We start from the raw sequence: 17,006 nt of genomic DNA on the forward strand, positions 1-17,006 counted from the left end.
TTTTTTTAAAGAGAGATAAAAAAGGAGGTGTGTGTGGGAGTGGTGATGAGAAAGAATTAGAGAAGTATATAGAATATTTTTTCTTTTTTTTTATGACAGAGTGCGTATTTATACTCACACCTTGCAATATCGATGCAATCTCAGCCTTAATTGCAATGAACAATATAAGGAAGGAATTGGTCATGATAGCATCTAGAGTTGTCAATTTGGCCCTTAGCCTATGGGTCAGCCCTGGCCCACTCTTCATAAAGCCCCCTTTTAGGGGCCCCCCAAATGAGGGGGCCAAAAAAAAGCCTCAGCCCCCAAAGCCCCCTCTCTAGTAGGTTAGGGCAAGGGCTAACGTGGGTTAGCCCCCTAAATAATACTACATTAAGCAAGAGTCAAAGATCAAGTTGAGAAAACAGGCCCGACGACGCGGATGGGCTCGAAGACCCGGACGGGCACCACAACCCGAACGAGGCTGACGACCCAGACGTGCTCGACGACCCGGACGAGACCGATTACAAGGACGAGCCCAACGACCCGAACGGGCTCGACGGCAGGGACGTGGCCAACGTCCCTAAAGGGCCCGACGACATGGACAGGCCCGACGACCCGAAGGTGCTCGACGACCTAGACGAACCCGATGACCAGGATGAGCTTGATGACAACGACGAGCTCAACCACCCGAACAAGCCCGACGACAGCGACGGGGCCGACGACACTAACGGGCCCGATGACCCGAACAGGACCGACGATCTGGACGGGCCCCACGACCAGGAAGGGCCCCATGACCCAGACGAGCACGACGACCCGAATGGTCCCGACGACCCAGACGGGCCTAACGACACGGACGAGCCCGTACGGGTCATTGTGCCTGTCTGGATAATCGGGCTCGTCTAGGTCGTCAAGCCCGTTCGGGTAGTCGGTCTCGTCCGAGTTGTTGGGCCCCTTCGAGTCGTCGGGCTCGTTCGGGTCGTTGGGCCTGTTTGGATCATCGGGCACGTCTGCGTCGTCGGCTTCGTTCGGGTCGTCGGGCCCGTTCAAGTCGTTTGGCCTGTCTGGATCACTGGGCCCGTCTGTGTCGTCTGGATCACTGGGCCCGTTAAGTCTGTTCGGGTCGTTGGTCCTGTCTGGATCACCGGGCACGTCCAGATTGTCGGGCCCTTCCGGTTTTTCGGGCCCGTACGTGTCATTGTGCCTGTCTGGATAATCGGGCCTGTTAAGCTAATCGGGCATGTCTCAATCTTCAAGCCCGTTTGGGTAGTCGGTCTCGTTCGGGTCGTCAGGCCCGTTCGGGTCGTTTAGCCTGTCTAAATCATCGGGCTCGTCCAGGTTGTTGGGCCCATCTCGATCGTCAGGACCGTTCGGGTCGTTGGCCTTGTCTGGATCATCGGGCACGTTCGGGTTGTCGGACCCATCCGGGTCATCAGGGTCGTTCAGGTCGTTGGGCCTATTTGGATCATCGGACTCGTCCGGGTTGTTGGGCTCGTTCGGGTCATCACACCCGTCCGAGTCGTCGGGTCGTTCGGGTCGTTCGGCCTGTCTGGATCACTGGGCCCGTCTGTGTCGTTGGGTATGATCTGGTTGTCGGGCACGTTCGGGTCGTTGGGCATGTTTGGATCATCGGGCTCGTCCGGGACGTTGGGCCCGTTGGGGTCGTCAGGCCCATTTGGGTCGTCAAGCCCGTCAAGGTCGTTGGGCCCATATGGGTCGTCAGGCCTGTATGGGTCGTTGGGCCCGTTTGGGTCGTCGGGCCCATCCGAGTCGTAGGGCCTGTTTGAGTCATAGGGCCCGGTCGAGTCGTCGGGCCTTTTTGGGTCGTAGGGCCTGTCCGAGTCGTCAGGCTCGTCCTGGTTGTCGAGCCCGTCCATGTCATCGGGCCCATTCTTGTCGTCGGGCCCATTCGTGTCGTTGGGCTCGTTCGTGTTGTCAAGTTTGTCCTGGTCGTCGGACCTGTCTTGGTTGTCGGGCCCATCCGGCCCGTTCGAGTCGTTGGGCCTGTTTTGATCATCGGGCTCATTCAAGTCGTCGTTCTTGTCTAGGTCGTCGGACGAGTTTGGGTTGTTTGACATATTTGGGTCGTCGTGCTTGTCCGATTCGTTGGGCCTGTCCCACAGATAGTAATATATTTTAAAAAATAATATATTTTTCATGTGGAAGATGAAAGCCCATGGGTTGGCCCTAGCCTACAGGGCTTTTAAAGTATTTTTGGCCCTCTGGGCTTCTTTGATGGGGGCTTTTTTTCAATGTGGGTTTTTTTTGCCTTAGCCCACATGGGTTAGGACCAAGCCCTGTGGGTTGTGCCAAATTGACACCTCTAATAGCATCACATTATGGGAATCAAATCATAGCAAATCAGAGTACAAAATCAATAAAGATCAGTAATATTGATTCTAAGCATTAACAAATCATAGCATAAAATTAAATCCCAATTAGTAATATTGATTCTTACCATTTGAAAGAGATATTGCTTCTAATAATTAGAATCATATCACTAATTTCTTTATCAGGAACAAAGGGTATGTCAGGCTATTAGTCTTATAAAAAAGGATGTCATAATTAAAAATAAATTGGATTCTTCCTTCTTTTTTTCCCTTTTTTTTCTTTTTTCCATCTCTTTTTTTTCTTTTTTTTTCTAAAATTAAAGTTTGAAAATCTTTTGAAGAAAATTATTTCACCTTTTACCATTAACTAAAAACATTTTTTATTTCTTTTTTATTTTTATTTTTTTCAAAATAAATTTCTTCACCCGGACGAAATTGGGTGTTGACAACTGCCCCTCTTTACTTAGATTTTACTAGATAATATGAAAAGTTGACTTTTTGATATTATCGTAATAAAAGATAAACAAAGATAAAAACGTTAATTTTGTTCGTGTTTCAAAAGAAGACAAATTTGAAGACAAACTTGACCATTCGAAAGGAGATGGTTTATATCTTAAAGAAAAGAACTAGGAGACCATTACTAAGTAGAGGGTCTCCATCTGAGACACCATTTTTTTTTACTTTTTGGAAAAATAAAAAAATTAGACCAATCCTGTGGAGAGGGTTTATTCATAGGATTCAGTGACCATTACCATGTAGAGGGCCTCAATGTGACATAAGAAATCAATGACCATTGTCTCGTAGAGGGTCTTGATGTAAAGAGATCGATGACCATTGCCTCGCAGATGACCTCGATGTGACATAAGAAATCAATGACCATTGCCTCGCAGAGGGTCTTGATGTAAAGAGATCGATGAACATTGCCTCACAGAGGGCCTCGATGATGAGAAAAACCATGACCATTGCTTTGTAGAGGGTCTTGATGTGACATAAGAAAATCAATGACCATTACCTCGTAGAGGGTCTTGATGTAAAGAGATTGATGACCATTGCCTCGTACAGGGCCTCGATATGACATAAGAAATCAATGACCATTGCCTCACAGAGGGTCTTGATGTAAAGAGATCGATGACCATTGCCTCGTAGAGGGCCTCAATGATGAGAAAAACCATGACCATTACCTTGTAGAGGGTCTTGATGTAAAGATATCGATGATCATTGCCTCGTAGAGGGTTTTAATGTAAAGAGATCGATGACCATTGCCTCGTAGAGGGCCTCGATGATGAAAAAAACATGACCATTGCTTTGTAGAGGGTCTTGATGAAAACATAAGGAAATCAATGATCATTGTGTCGTAGAGGGCCTTGATGTGAACATAAGAAAATCAATGACCATTGCTTCACAGAGGGTCTTGATATATAAAAGGAGAACCTGAATTTTGTTTTTAAAGTATGGATAAACACCGCATGAATGCCTAACATTTGTGCGACTTACACAAAAAATGTCATTGCTGACTTTTTTTTTCAAATTTCTTTATTTTTTTTAAATGATTTTCAATGATTTTGTGAAGTATGATGGATGATGAAGGCTTGATCCCTACCAATGATGATGGCCAATGGCACATGCTTAGAAGAAAGGGAGTTCCTTAATCCCTTCCTTTGCTTTTATTTTCTTTAGTTTAAAATTCCATTAAGTTGGCTTGGTTAACTATTTTTAAGTTGACTTGTTGACCTTGACTTTGGGTTGACTTGTTGACTCAAAAGATTAGCTTAACCTTAAACCAACATGCTAATAAATTCCTTAATTTGCTTTTGTAGGAATAAGAAAGGAGGAGGACCACATAGAAGACACTTGGAGTCCTAAGGAAGAGAGAGAAGGAACAAGACTTTCTAGAAGCATCTAGAAATGGGAGGCCCACACACCTTGGACACTAAGTCTTCTAGAAAGTTTTAGAACCCTCCTTTGCGAGCCTTGGCCATGAAGACTTGCCACCTAAATGGCTTGGACGAAAATTCAACCATGTGCACCCTAGGATGACCTACTTTCTAGAACATGCTAGGTTTCTCTTGTAATCCTTTAACTTAGTTGTTTTGCTAAGGGCCCCTAAACATGTCTATTTAAGGGGATTTCTAACACTTGTAGAGGGGTCGAACATTTTGGAGAAATTATACACTTTGTGTTTCAATCTTTTGTGAGAGCATTCCTCCTTAGGAAGTGGAGCTCTTTCAAGCCTTATCTTGCCTTGGCAAGTGGTGGCATACACCACTCATCTTCAAGGTTTTCATGGCTTCTTCTAGCCTAGCCTTGTAGTGGCATGAATCCTTCATTCCCCCCTTTCCCTTGCTTTTCATTTTATGTTTCTTTACTCTTCTTGGTTTATATTGTTTCTATTATATGTTTTTCCTTTTGGTTTCTTACTCTCCATCAATCCATTATCCTCCTCTCTAGAACCTTGGAAAGGAACCTTCACATCTAGATAGCTTGTTATCTTAATGTTCAGTGGGATTTCCTTGGTTTTCTTAATCAATCATCACCATATTCATTAATCTTCTGAAAGGAACAAAATAATCCTACATCAATGGATGACATGATGTGATGATGCATAACATGTTATGATTTTTTTTAAAATTATATGATATGCTTACATGGATGCGTGGATGCATGAGTGGAATTTGCTTTTTTCATTTTTCATTTTTCCTTTGTTTTAATTTGAGAGCAAGGAAAACTAGGTTAAGAGGCTAGAAAAAAATTTGTGAGGCTAGAAAAAATAAGGTTTAGGGGCCTGTGTGGAAACTGGGCTGGGGGGCCAGTGTGGAAACTAGGCTTGGGGGCCAGTGTGGAAATCGGGCTTAGGGGCCAGTGTGGAAATCGGGCTTAGGGGTCAGTGTGGAAACTGGGCTTGGGGGGCCAATGTGGAAACTATGCTTGGGGACTAGTGTGAAAACTGGGCTGGGGGACTAGTGTGAAAACTGGGTTGGGGGACTAGTGTGAAAACTAGGCTTGGGGACCAGTATGGGAACTAGGCTTGGGGGCCAGTGGAAAATGGGCTTAGAGTATATTGGTCATTCATATGAATGAAGAGGACCATAAATTTGAGAAACGTCATAGAAACAAATTTGGGTATTTGTTTTTTAAAGTTCTTCCTTCAAAAATGAAAGGATTCAATAACCATTCATATGAGTGAAGAGGGTTTTGATTGGAAAGGTGGAAACTATTTTATTCAAAAAGATGAATGACTCATGTATGCATGACTTAGTATTAGGGATGGCAACGGGGTGGGACGGAGACGGGTTTCGCTATCCCATACCTATCCTCGTAGAAAAAATTCATCTGCATCCCCATACCCAAACCCAACGGGTATCAAACTTTTGTATCATCCCTATCCCCACCGGGTAATGGGTATATTCTCATACCCATACCCATATCCGTTTTCGAACTACTTCAATATTAATTTTTATAAAAGAAACAAAAATTGCAGTCAAGGAAACATAATATTATCAAATATTCAATATTAGGAGGACGATTTTTTCTTCCATATCAAATACTTTAAAATAAACTATAATTGTTTACAATTTAGATCAAAATAGCAAATAAAATCTCATGGGAACCAAAACATTTATTAGATTTGCAAACTACAAACATTAATGAAACTTAGTTGATAAAATTAAAAAATATTTAAAAAAATATAAAAGGAAAACAAATATTCAAATTAAAATATATTTTAAATGTTTGTTTACTTAAATTTTTTAAATTCTAATGAATATCTTTTTTATGTACTAATAAAAGTCATAATACATCAATTGGTCAAAATGACACAAAGAACGAATAATAAACATAATAATACAATTTTGACATAGATTTTGTATCTTTTGCACTCCAATATATGTTGGATAGTGACAAAAAATATTCATGGCAATGATATTAAATTTTTATACTGTAGTAAATAAAAGTTATTTATACAATTAAAGTGAAAAAATTACAATATGATTGAAAATGAGTTAGAAAATTAAAAATAATTAGATAGAATATATCAAAATATTATTCTATATAATGAAAATAAACAATAAATAAAATATTAAAAAATTAACAAATGTGTGTCTTAGAAAAAATTTGAGAGATTGTTTAAAGAAATCACACAAAGGAAATCAAATGTATAATTAAGGGTATGATAAGATGAAAAATACTTGATCTAAGAAAACTTTTCAAATATCAACATATATACTCAATGGTTGAAAAATAACGAAAATTATTTTAGCGAAACAAAAGAGTTCTTCAAATTAAACAAAACATAATAATAATAAGTAAAGATTTTTTTTATATTACCTTAAATTGAGAGTATTAAACATTCTCATGTGAAAGAAAAATATATAATAAATACAAATATTTAAAAATAATACAAATATTCAAATTACCTTATGTATGAATTTTTCTTTTGCATTTTTTTTAAATCAAATTTGAATTGTTTTCCATTTCATTGTTATTTCGAATTCATGGAATCATTCTACTTTGATATTTTTTTACTTTTTTAAATTATTTTTTTGGTCTAATCAGTTTACTAACAAACACTTTGTTTTTAATCATTTCTTTTGAAACACTATTTGAATGTCATTCATGAAATTGCCAAGGGCTTGAAAAGGCTTGAATGAGTTGACGAAGATTAACTAGGTAGTTGTCCCAATTTGAATTGGTCTCAGGGCACAAAATGTGTTTGTACTTTCTCTAGTTATTGATGGTATGAAGGAAAATATGGGTACTTCAAAAATTTGCCCCTAGTGTGAGAGCCTAGGATGGTCTTAGAGTGCAAAGGCATGTTTGGTTTTTCCCAGTTGAGGAGGTGGAAAAGTGACGGGGTCTTCACAAGTTGCCCCTAATGTGATCACAGTCTTCATTGTAAATAAATGCCCCAATTCAGAATGAATGATGGGAATATATAAATCACAAACAAATTGAATACCCTAATTTGGGTTTAGGATTGATAAAGATGGATTATGTTAAGGTTGGTCAAGGTTTAGGCTTAGACTGGAGGATACTAGGGATGTCAACGGGGTGGGTAGGGTATGGGTAGTGTTCTCCCGTACCCTATCCGCTAGATAAATATTTGCCTCGTACCCCTACCTATATTCGTCGGGTATCCATTATGCGGGTATCTGCCTATTTTTTTCATATCTGCGGGTATCCATGGGTACCCGTAGGTATTTGCAAAATTATTTTAAAAAAATATTTAATCATAAATTCAAATAAAATAAAATAAAATACATAATTGTCATACATTTTAAATAAAGTTTAAATAAACTCAAGTTGATACAACTCCAAATAATTGTAAAAGTAAATATAAAATGATGTTCAACACAATGAAAATTCTTTAATTAGTGTTTTGATCAATAAATTCACTTTCTTAGATTGATTCCTGAAAAATAAACAAAATAAACAAATAATAAACCTCAATTGCCATGTGCCAAGTATTCTTAATTTGATTCCATCATTTGAGAACAAACATACCATAAACGTCATTGTCTATATAAGGTTTGATGTATATGCCCAATTTCAAAGAAAGGAAAGAGAAGAATGTCAAGGGGTGTAAGTTTAGCGAGTACGAGTATCCACGGATACGGATACTATGATACCCGTACTCGCCCTGTTAACATGCGGGTATCAAAAATACTCGTACTCACGGGTAGCGGGTATCCATTTTTAATATCTGTTTTCTACCCGTTGCGGGTTTTATCCATGGATACCCACAGGTACGGATTTTTTTGACACCCCTAGAGGATACTGTAGGAGCAAAGATGGAGTTTCATGAAGAATGAATTGAAAGGGGACAACTCAATTTTAACCAGATTGTTTGATTGCCCTTGTTGATTTTGGAGCTTTGAAAACATGTCAACCAAGCATAAATTGCCCCAATGTTTAAAAGAAAATCTCTAAACACACTTTTTCAATCCTTTGTTTTATAATTCTTTTTAGAACAAACCTATTAGCAAATAAAAATTTTCCTCTAAATTAAAACCTTCGAAAGATAGCAACCAATCTTTGATCTGTGTGGACTTTATTAGGCTTGTATCGTGGCCAAGGCTAAGGGTATGGATGTAAATGATAGTAAAGGCGGCCCAAGGATCTTTGAATAATGTTTTATTCAGAATTCGTTTGACTTCTTTTTGTTCACCTTTTGCTTGCCTTTTTCTTTTGTTTTCTTGATATAACCATATCTTTTTTTATATATTTTTTGTATTGGTGAACTACTTTTCGGATGAAACAAACATTATGTCAACCCTTAGTGTGAGGGTGACCCTTGTTTAGGGTAATTTGAAAGAAATATTTTGGAATGCTCAAATTAGGTAGCAAAGGATAATTACTTTTGTTTTTTTTTTCTATAAAGAAACATGACCACACATCATTTCAAATCATGGTTGTTTTTCTCAACAAAAACTTTAATTCAAAGGAAAAGAATTTAGTTCATATGACAGGATGTCCCTTGTTTTGTTCTTTTTTTTTACATTTTTTTCTTGCCTTATTTTTTGCCTAGACTGTCCTTCAAAGTTATTAGCTAGCGAAGTTTTCTTCCTTTTTTGTTTTTTTTTTTTTTGTGTTCAAAGAGTTTCTTGAAATCATTTTAAGGTATGTGTCCCATTTATGATGATCCTCCATGGAAACAAAAACAAGGTTTATGGTGGAAGAGAGATGGATGGGGAAATAGATTTGAGCAATTTCATCCATGAAGATTCGATGGGTACTTCAAAAGAAATGGTAATAAACAATATTTGATTTCTTTATTAAATCCACTTATTTGACCAAAGAATGTTTTATTATTTTCTCATTTTTGATAAGAAAGATTCCAAGAATTTGGTGATAAGGAAATTGGGAAACAAATTGAATTTATTGCTATGCAAATTTTCTTTTTGTTTTTTTTTTAATTATGCATATGCGTGCTACATGTTGAAACTTTGAACATGGTACTTTGGATGACCAAAGAATGGGAATGCAATGCATATTTGTGCATAATAGGACACTTACGTGATATGCTAATGAAATGTATGCTTATGCCTTAAGGGACATTTTTTTATTTTTTTTATAATAGTGTGATGATAAAAATTGTGATGGACTTATTACTATATACAAGAAAGGTGAGGATAAAGGACGAAAATATTCTCCCTTTTTTGTCTTAATTTAACATAGGTTTGACGCTTAAAGTTTTAAGGAAAAGTATATGTGCTCACAAGGATAGTTCCCTACTACCTAAAGATCAAGGTCACTAGAGCTATGGCCCACTTCATGGCATTTCCCATGACAGTTGGTAAACAACAAGAAGTGGGAGTACCAATGAAGCAAACAAATTCTAGTTGGGGTTCTCACAATGACCACTTGGGGCGTACATACAACGTGACACTGCTACACAATCCCCTCTATTTCTAACCAACTCAGACCCGGGTATAAGGCCCCACTCATGTAATGAACAAAATCTGTGGGTGTGAAGGGAGAATACCATGTATACCCAAGCCCCCATCTGACAATTATTCCAAATACCAAAGAACATACACATGCAATAATCCCAAATATTAAAAAGAGACAAGAATATATATACCTAAAAAAAGGGAAAAGAAAAGATATGAAGAAAAAACCACATCAATTTTGCACATTCAAATAAATGGCCGGACTCTCTAGTGTCCCCAGTGGAGTCGCCATCTGTCGCAACCGAAATCGCGATGGGACGACGAACCAAAAAGAAAAATTTGTAAAAATAGAGTTTGGAGTCGTCACCATAGTTATTATAGGAAACTATGGAAAACCAAAAAAAAGGGAAAGCTCTACGACAAACCCGATTTTGGGTCCGGGAGTCGGTTAGGCGTGGGAAAAGTATTAGCACCCCCACAACGCCCGTCCTAAGACGGTACCTTTAATTATAATTTTGAAAACCTTTTTATTTAAATTTTAGTATTATTTTAAAATTGGTGTGGCACGACGCGAGCGGCCGGATAAACACTTGAAATAAATTCTTTATTTCTAATCTTTTATTTTTTTATTTATTTTTAATCATTTATAAATTTTTGATATTTTTTTAAAGTTATTTAAAAATGGATGTGGATGTCGTGAGCAACAAGATAAATATCAAAAAGTAAACAAAGAAAACTATTTTTTTTTATTTTTAGATCATCTATATATACTTTTTTAGAAAAAAAACAAAAGCTAAATTGGATGTCATGCGACGCGAGCGGCCAATTAAACACTAAAGAAATGGGAAAAATATTTTTTATGATTAAAAAAATGAAAATTGAAAAAACTAAATCAAAAGATGAGAGAACTGAGAGTGACGTACCTTAAAGAATTTTCACTATCTCCTCACCTTTTCTCTTTTATGTTTTCTTGCTTCCTTTTCTAATATTTTTGTGTGTTTGTTTTTCCAATAGAGATAAAAATAAGAGGTGTCTATGTAGGTGGTAATGAGAGAAAGAGAGAGTGTAAAGAATGTTTTCTTCTCTTCTCTCACTTTATGGTGAATAGCTAACTAATCTTTCTTTTAGGTGCAGATGTACACGGTTGACACCCACTTCTCTCTTTCTTTCCCTATTAGACTTATCAATTAATATATTTCATAGTGTTCTAGGTGGAAAAATCCTTGAGTTGGAGAAGTTTTTATTTAAGGTTTTTGTTCACGTTGGGGGTTGATCTAGCAAGGCATAACCAATTTATATTCTTTTCCTAATGGTGTTAAAACCTAGCAGCTTTTCCTAGTGAATTTTGGAACGACACTTGAATATTAAATTTTGACATCATGGTTGACTTTTACATTTAAGGTCCTATTTGGTGATTTAAGAGTTTTAGGCCTTCAAGTACATTAGAATGGATTTGTACGAAGTTTATTCAATGTAGAGGATTAACCAATTCTACCAAATTCAACATCTGAACCAGTGGAGCCAAGTGGAAATATTAAAAGTTGACTGCAGTTTGACTTTTTTTTTTGAAGTTTAAATACAAATGCAAGTGGTTGGAGACTATTTAAGGCACTTAATCACACGTGTTAAAGGCAAAATTGACCATTAGAATGGTTCTAACAAGTTTCATAGTGTTCTAGGTGGAACAACATAGAAGTAATTTAGAAGGTGTTTCTTACTTCTACAGAATCCTATGCTATTATTGAGTTTTGTTTTCTATCATTCAATTGGCATGATTTTAAATCACTTTGCATATTCCATTCATGATTCAGTTCATCTCATTGCATGAATTCAGTTTTCTATATATTAACAACCTATAATACATAGTTTATTCTAGATTGAAACATGTTCCAATGGTTGGTTGAATCTGTTATACAATTTGCATTCAATTAGGCATTTTTATCAAACACCTACATGCATTCAATTAGGCATTAGGAATCTGTACGTAGGAATGCATCACAAAAAATTGAATTCATCTAGGTGGGATGAAGAAGGTCTTTGATGCAAAGCAAAGCAAAGGCAATACTTGAGAGTGACAGTAGAAAGTAAACTACAATAGTTTATGTACTTTCTAGACTAAAAAAGTTTATGTACTTTCTAGATAAAGTAGCTTCTAGATGCTTCAAATGAAATCTTGCAAAAGTAGAAATGTGATACAACACCTATTTTATTTTTGAAACTGCTACAGTACAATACTATATAAAAAGGTTAATGAGGTGTTGGCCATATTCATCATATCTATTCTTGATCGCCAAAGATGACTACTAACGTTTTATTATCAATTGAGTGCATCTAGTATATGTTGGCGATATAAACTCCATTGGAGATACAAACACATTTTCACATATCACACATACAAAACAGAGAAGACAAATTATACTGAGAGAAGCAAGGACACCAATATTCTCAATAACAATCCGATGGCAGTTACTATTATATAATAGTACAAAACATAAGGGATGATGTTTAAGAGTCTGATTCTCAAAGGGATGCTGGAAATAGAACAGAAGTAGTGTCTGGATTTGTGTAAAGTGCATTAAGCCAAATTGTATAGAGCACAAATTCAGCAACAAATTACAGATTGTGTGGGAGAGATTGTTGGCATATATGTGCATAGCATTCACATAAACAACAACACATCAATATACATATATCATGAATTTGAGGCTCTTACAAACAACACATGAATATATTTATGTAGCCACGTACCTCCCTCGTCGGTGCAACCACAAAGTTACCACCCTCACTCAATGCTTCACTCACGCCAAGAAATCTGCCAAAGAATGACATAATATCAAAATTAATTTGCAAAAGAAACAACAACACCAAATACAAACAAGCAGCAGAATGGAAACAACAACACCAAATCTGTAACCCCAAATTTGTAACCCTCCTTCATAATAGAAACAACAATACCACAATTCATAACATCACAATGGAAAGGCGAAAAGAAGAGAAAAAATCCGTACTCACTGGCAGCCTCACCGTCAATGTCGTAGTGACGTGAAGATGGCAGCGACTGTAGTGTAACGGATCCTCACTGGAGACGGTGTGAGCAGTGGTGGCAGCGGCGACACCGTCGTTCTGGGCTCTCAAACGATTGCGGGTGGCATCAGCAGCGGGTTGCGGCAACAGCGATTCAAATTTGGTTCGAATTAGGATTGCATTTTGGGTTATCCAACGGCTGCGAGTGGCGTCGGCAGCGGGTCGCGACGACAACGGTTCGAATTTGGTTGGAATTAGGTTCGTGTTTTGGGCTCTCCAACGACTGTGGGTGGCGTCGGCAGCGAGTCGCGGCGGTAACGGTTTGAATTTGGTTCGAAGGTTCGCAATGGTAGGGGAAATATTTGGGGAAAAACTGATTAGGGGGGAACTGAGATGCTGATCTTTTTTAATCGACCAACATACCGACGGATGTATCGATGACCTAATCTGTCTGTAAAGGTCAAAAGGATTTACCGACGATATTACCGACGGATTATTTGTCTGCCATGATTTAACGACGCACTACCGACATATATATTCGTCAGTAAATTCAACTACGATATTCATCGATAAATTCGTCGATAATGACAAATTTGCAATGGACAAAAGTCTGTCGGTAATGATCTACCTGTAAAGAGCAATGTTCTTGTAGTGGTTGTTTGACAACAACCAACACAAATAGCCATCGATTAGAACTCCAATTATCTTTCTTTGAGCTTAAATTAAGTAATTTGACACATCTTAAAGTTAATTTCCAATTTATAAACGTCCCACCTGAATTTTTATATTGAATTATATTATGGTTTTTCAAATTTTTACAATTAAAATTAAAATTAACAGTAATATTCGAAATATTAGTATGTAATATACTGCACATGTTTTCTATTTTTTATTTTATTGTGCATGAATAAATTTTAGATGTTGTGAAACATTTAAATAAATTGTACTAATTTTATATTAATTAATAAGAGTCTGCCATATAGTATTTAGTATTTATTATTCAATTAATTAATTACAAATTCATAACATTAGTTGATTTAAATCTGTTCAGTTATATACGTTTTCATTTTTCGTTTTTTACATTTACATTTTATCAATTAATCTTTTAGTCGGTTTATTTTTTTAGTGGACCTTTTCATTGCATATTCTTCAAATAATTTATATAAAATGATTATCTAATATTGAAGTAGCTAACGAATTTAGAGATCTTAGTATTAAAGTGTCTATTAATGAATTTTTTGTGGTTTATCTATTAATGAATTTATTATTTTATTTTCTGTTAGACTTCTTTATTCGAACAAATTATTGTTTATTTTCAATGTAATTTCAGTTTATATTTCGTTTTAATTTTTTTATAGTTGTGTTAACAATTTTATATAACAAGAACCCACTGAGCATTTAAAGATAAAAAAAAATTAATGAATATAACAATTTTTATTTAAAATATATTACGTTGTGTAAAAAGAATTCAATACACTTACAATTTTATTGTTTTAAATCAGATTTCAAATTTCAGTTTTTTTTTTTAAATTTAGTTACTGACTTATTGATGAGTTCAAATTTTTGCCCTCATTTAATATTTAAATTTGGGGATTTAATTGAATTTTCTGTGCTTAAAGATTGATTTAATTAGGATTTGGGATTATTGGATTTATTGAGTAAGTTTGGTAAAAGTGGCGTAAAAATTGATTTTAGTTGCATAAAATATTATTGGATATTCTAACGTTTGTTAATGCAGCTGGAATTTATTTTTTGTCAATTAATAGTGTGATTTTAAAATATTCAAAGTTACAAAATAAGTCCAAAATCAAGAAATTCTGAAAAAGAATAAATCAGGAGCTAAATGCACCCCCAAATTTTATTTGCACACTCCTGCAAAGTGGACCACCAAAAACCCTGTTCTGCACCCCCAGTTTTCACTAAGTTGCACCCCTCCTACCACTTAAACTCCACTCAACCAGATCATGCCATGTGGCAATCCCCACCTTTTAAAATTAGCCAACCATAAGTTGCCACGTGTCATAATCCTCCACTCACCAAATTCACCACTCAGATCTTGCCACGTCATCATCTCCTCCATCTCACACATGAAACCTTAACCCTAGTTTCCCTTCCACCCTCCACGGCAGCCGCCGCCGCCATCTCCGTCAGCCACCATGGAAGCTTGTTTTTCGACCACCATCGCGCCTTAGCCATGGCAGCCACCTTCACGCACCATCGCAGCACCTCTTCCGGCCACCACGACGCACCATCAACACCGTGACAGCGCCACCATCTTCCTCCATTCGCACAGCTTCCATCTTCACCGGCCACCGCAGTCGCATCTCTTCCTTCACGCAACAGCGCCGGCAACCACCAGCGCATCTCCATCTGCAGCAACAACCAAAACATTCCACCATCCTTCACGCACCACCATTAACGCGAGACAGAACAGCAGCGAGGAACAGATCGGAACCGCGAACTCTTTGCCATCATTTCGCAACAGCAACAGCACCATACGAAGCCACCATTGAAGCTTCAATCAGGCACGTTCACGACGCACCAGCGGCGTCCACAGACCTCGCCGGAGCAGCCACCACGTCGGAGCAACCGCGCCGTCACGAGGGAGGGAGAAGAGTGTGAGAGTGAAACCCTAATTCTGGAAAGTGCACTCTACGCCACGTGTCAGCATCTGATAGGCAGTCAACTGGTCAAACTCTGGTCAACTGGTCAAAGTCAGCAGTCAACTCTGGTCAAAACTGCAAATATTGTTAAATGAGAGGGGCAGAATTGGAAATTGGACAGGAATTAAGTTGCTAATTAATTAAATAAAAATAAAAGATTTTAGCAACTGACAGATAAAGCCCAAAGTCCAGTGGAAGCCTATATAAAGAGACTTAAAGGAGCAGAAGTGAGAGGACTTACAATTTATAACTTACAGCTTAGACACTTAGAACTCTCTGGTTTTGGCAGATACCGTCTCCACCACATCTCTCATTCTTTCTTTTATTTTCTTTCCTTCATATCATCATGTATTCCATCAAAGCCATGGAGGGCTAAGCTTTTAGGGTTGATTCCACTGTAATTTCTTAAATGGATTTTGAGGTTAGATGAATTTATATGTTTTGTTATTTTGATTATTGTTGTGGTTTTTGTTTATCTATGTCCTTTGCTTCTTAATTGAATAGAAAATAATGATTTTAAATCTACATGCATGCTAATCATATGAGTTAAGAGGTTTTTAAATAAAATTGAGACTTTACTTTGATTTTGTTTAGAAACTTTCATTTGATTAAATAAGTTTTTGCCAATAATTGAGACTTTAATTTGATTAGAGGTAATTACTTTAACTAAAATTAGTCAAGACTTTACTTTGATTAATTAAGTTTTCTATTTGGTAAAGAAACAAAGGAATAGACATGATTAGGCATAGTAAAATTAATTGAGACTGTACTTTGATTAAATTTACTATGGACAATCTAACAATTCTCACTTTTAATTGAGACTGTACTTTGATTAAAAGTGAGGATGCCAACAAATGAATTGAGTCTTTACATTGATTTATCTGTAAATCAACAACAATAATTAATTTAACAATAATCTCTAGATAACCAATGAAGAATCTTATTTAGAAAAAGCAGTGGAATTGACCTATTTACTATTACTGTGTTTACAATCTTCCGTGTCATTTTCTTTGCATATCAAAACCCCCTATTTTTATAATTGGTAGTTTTAATTGCATTTTTAAGAATCAAATATTTGAGATCAATTCCGTATTCGTTGTGAGACGACTCAGGGTTATCTTAACCCTAACTATTTTGTTCACTACTAATTGGCAATACTGAAGTTGCTTAAGTAGTGGTAATTTGATCGCCTAACGACAGCGATATCAAATTTGGCGCCGTTGCCGGGGAGTACGGTTAGTATTTCTTTTATTTTGATTTTGCTTTTATTTATTTATTTTATTTTATTTTATTTTATTTTATTTTATTTTATTTTTATTTTTATTTATTTTACGCATATACGTTTGATATAGTTTGTTATTTTGTAGTATCTAGTTTTCTGTTAATATATTCCAAGCAAAGTTCTATTTTTGTTTTGATTAAGAATTTCTTTTAAGAAATTTTTGAGACTAGTTTGGAAAACTTTGTCTAGGAAAGACTTGGTATTTAAGTTGTCCATTGTGACGCACCTCTCTTTCCTGGGAGTAGACCCAACGACATCTTAACTCATTTCTTTCTTGAAATCTTTCTCCAAAACAAGAATAGGAAGAAAAAAAAACACACAGGGAAACACTTTCAGGTGGACT

At 36.8% G+C, this 17,006-nt stretch overlaps 1 protein-coding gene across 1 annotated transcript; it reads right to left on the reverse strand.

The window, feature by feature from the left end:
* Positions 1 to 1,221: 1,221 nt before the first annotated feature.
* On the reverse strand, positions 1,222 to 15,088 carry LOC114184494 (sporozoite surface protein 2-like). The gene is made up of 3 exons (XM_028071803.1): positions 14,934 to 15,088; positions 1,756 to 2,088; positions 1,222 to 1,525 (listed from the first exon to the last, which is right to left on the reverse strand). The coding sequence occupies exons 1-3, from the start codon at positions 15,086 to 15,088 to the stop codon at positions 1,222 to 1,224; spliced, it is 792 nt and encodes a 263-aa protein (XP_027927604.1).
* Between the last annotated feature and the right edge of the window lie 1,918 nt (positions 15,089 to 17,006).

The sequence above is a fragment of the Vigna unguiculata genome, chromosome 5 (genome assembly GCF_004118075.2).
Source record: "Vigna unguiculata cultivar IT97K-499-35 chromosome 5, ASM411807v1, whole genome shotgun sequence".
Lineage (NCBI taxonomy): Eukaryota > Viridiplantae > Streptophyta > Magnoliopsida > Fabales > Fabaceae > Vigna > Vigna unguiculata.

What these genes read in the sequence shown, in the direction of transcription:
- LOC114184494 (XM_028071803.1), bottom strand. Translation starts at nt 15,088, where the DNA reads ATGGAGATGCGCTGGTGGTTGCCGGCGCTGTTGCGTGAAGGAAGAGAT. An exon ending in CCGGAAGAGGTGCTGCGATG is followed by an intron (nt 2,089 to 14,933) that starts GTGCGTGAAGGT and finishes TCTGTGGGACAG; the next exon opens with GCCCAACGAATCGGACAAGC. An exon ending in GGGCCCTATGACTCAAACAG is followed by an intron (nt 1,526 to 1,755) that starts GCCCTACGACTC and finishes CCAGTGATCCAG; the next exon opens with ACAGGCCGAACGACCCGAAC.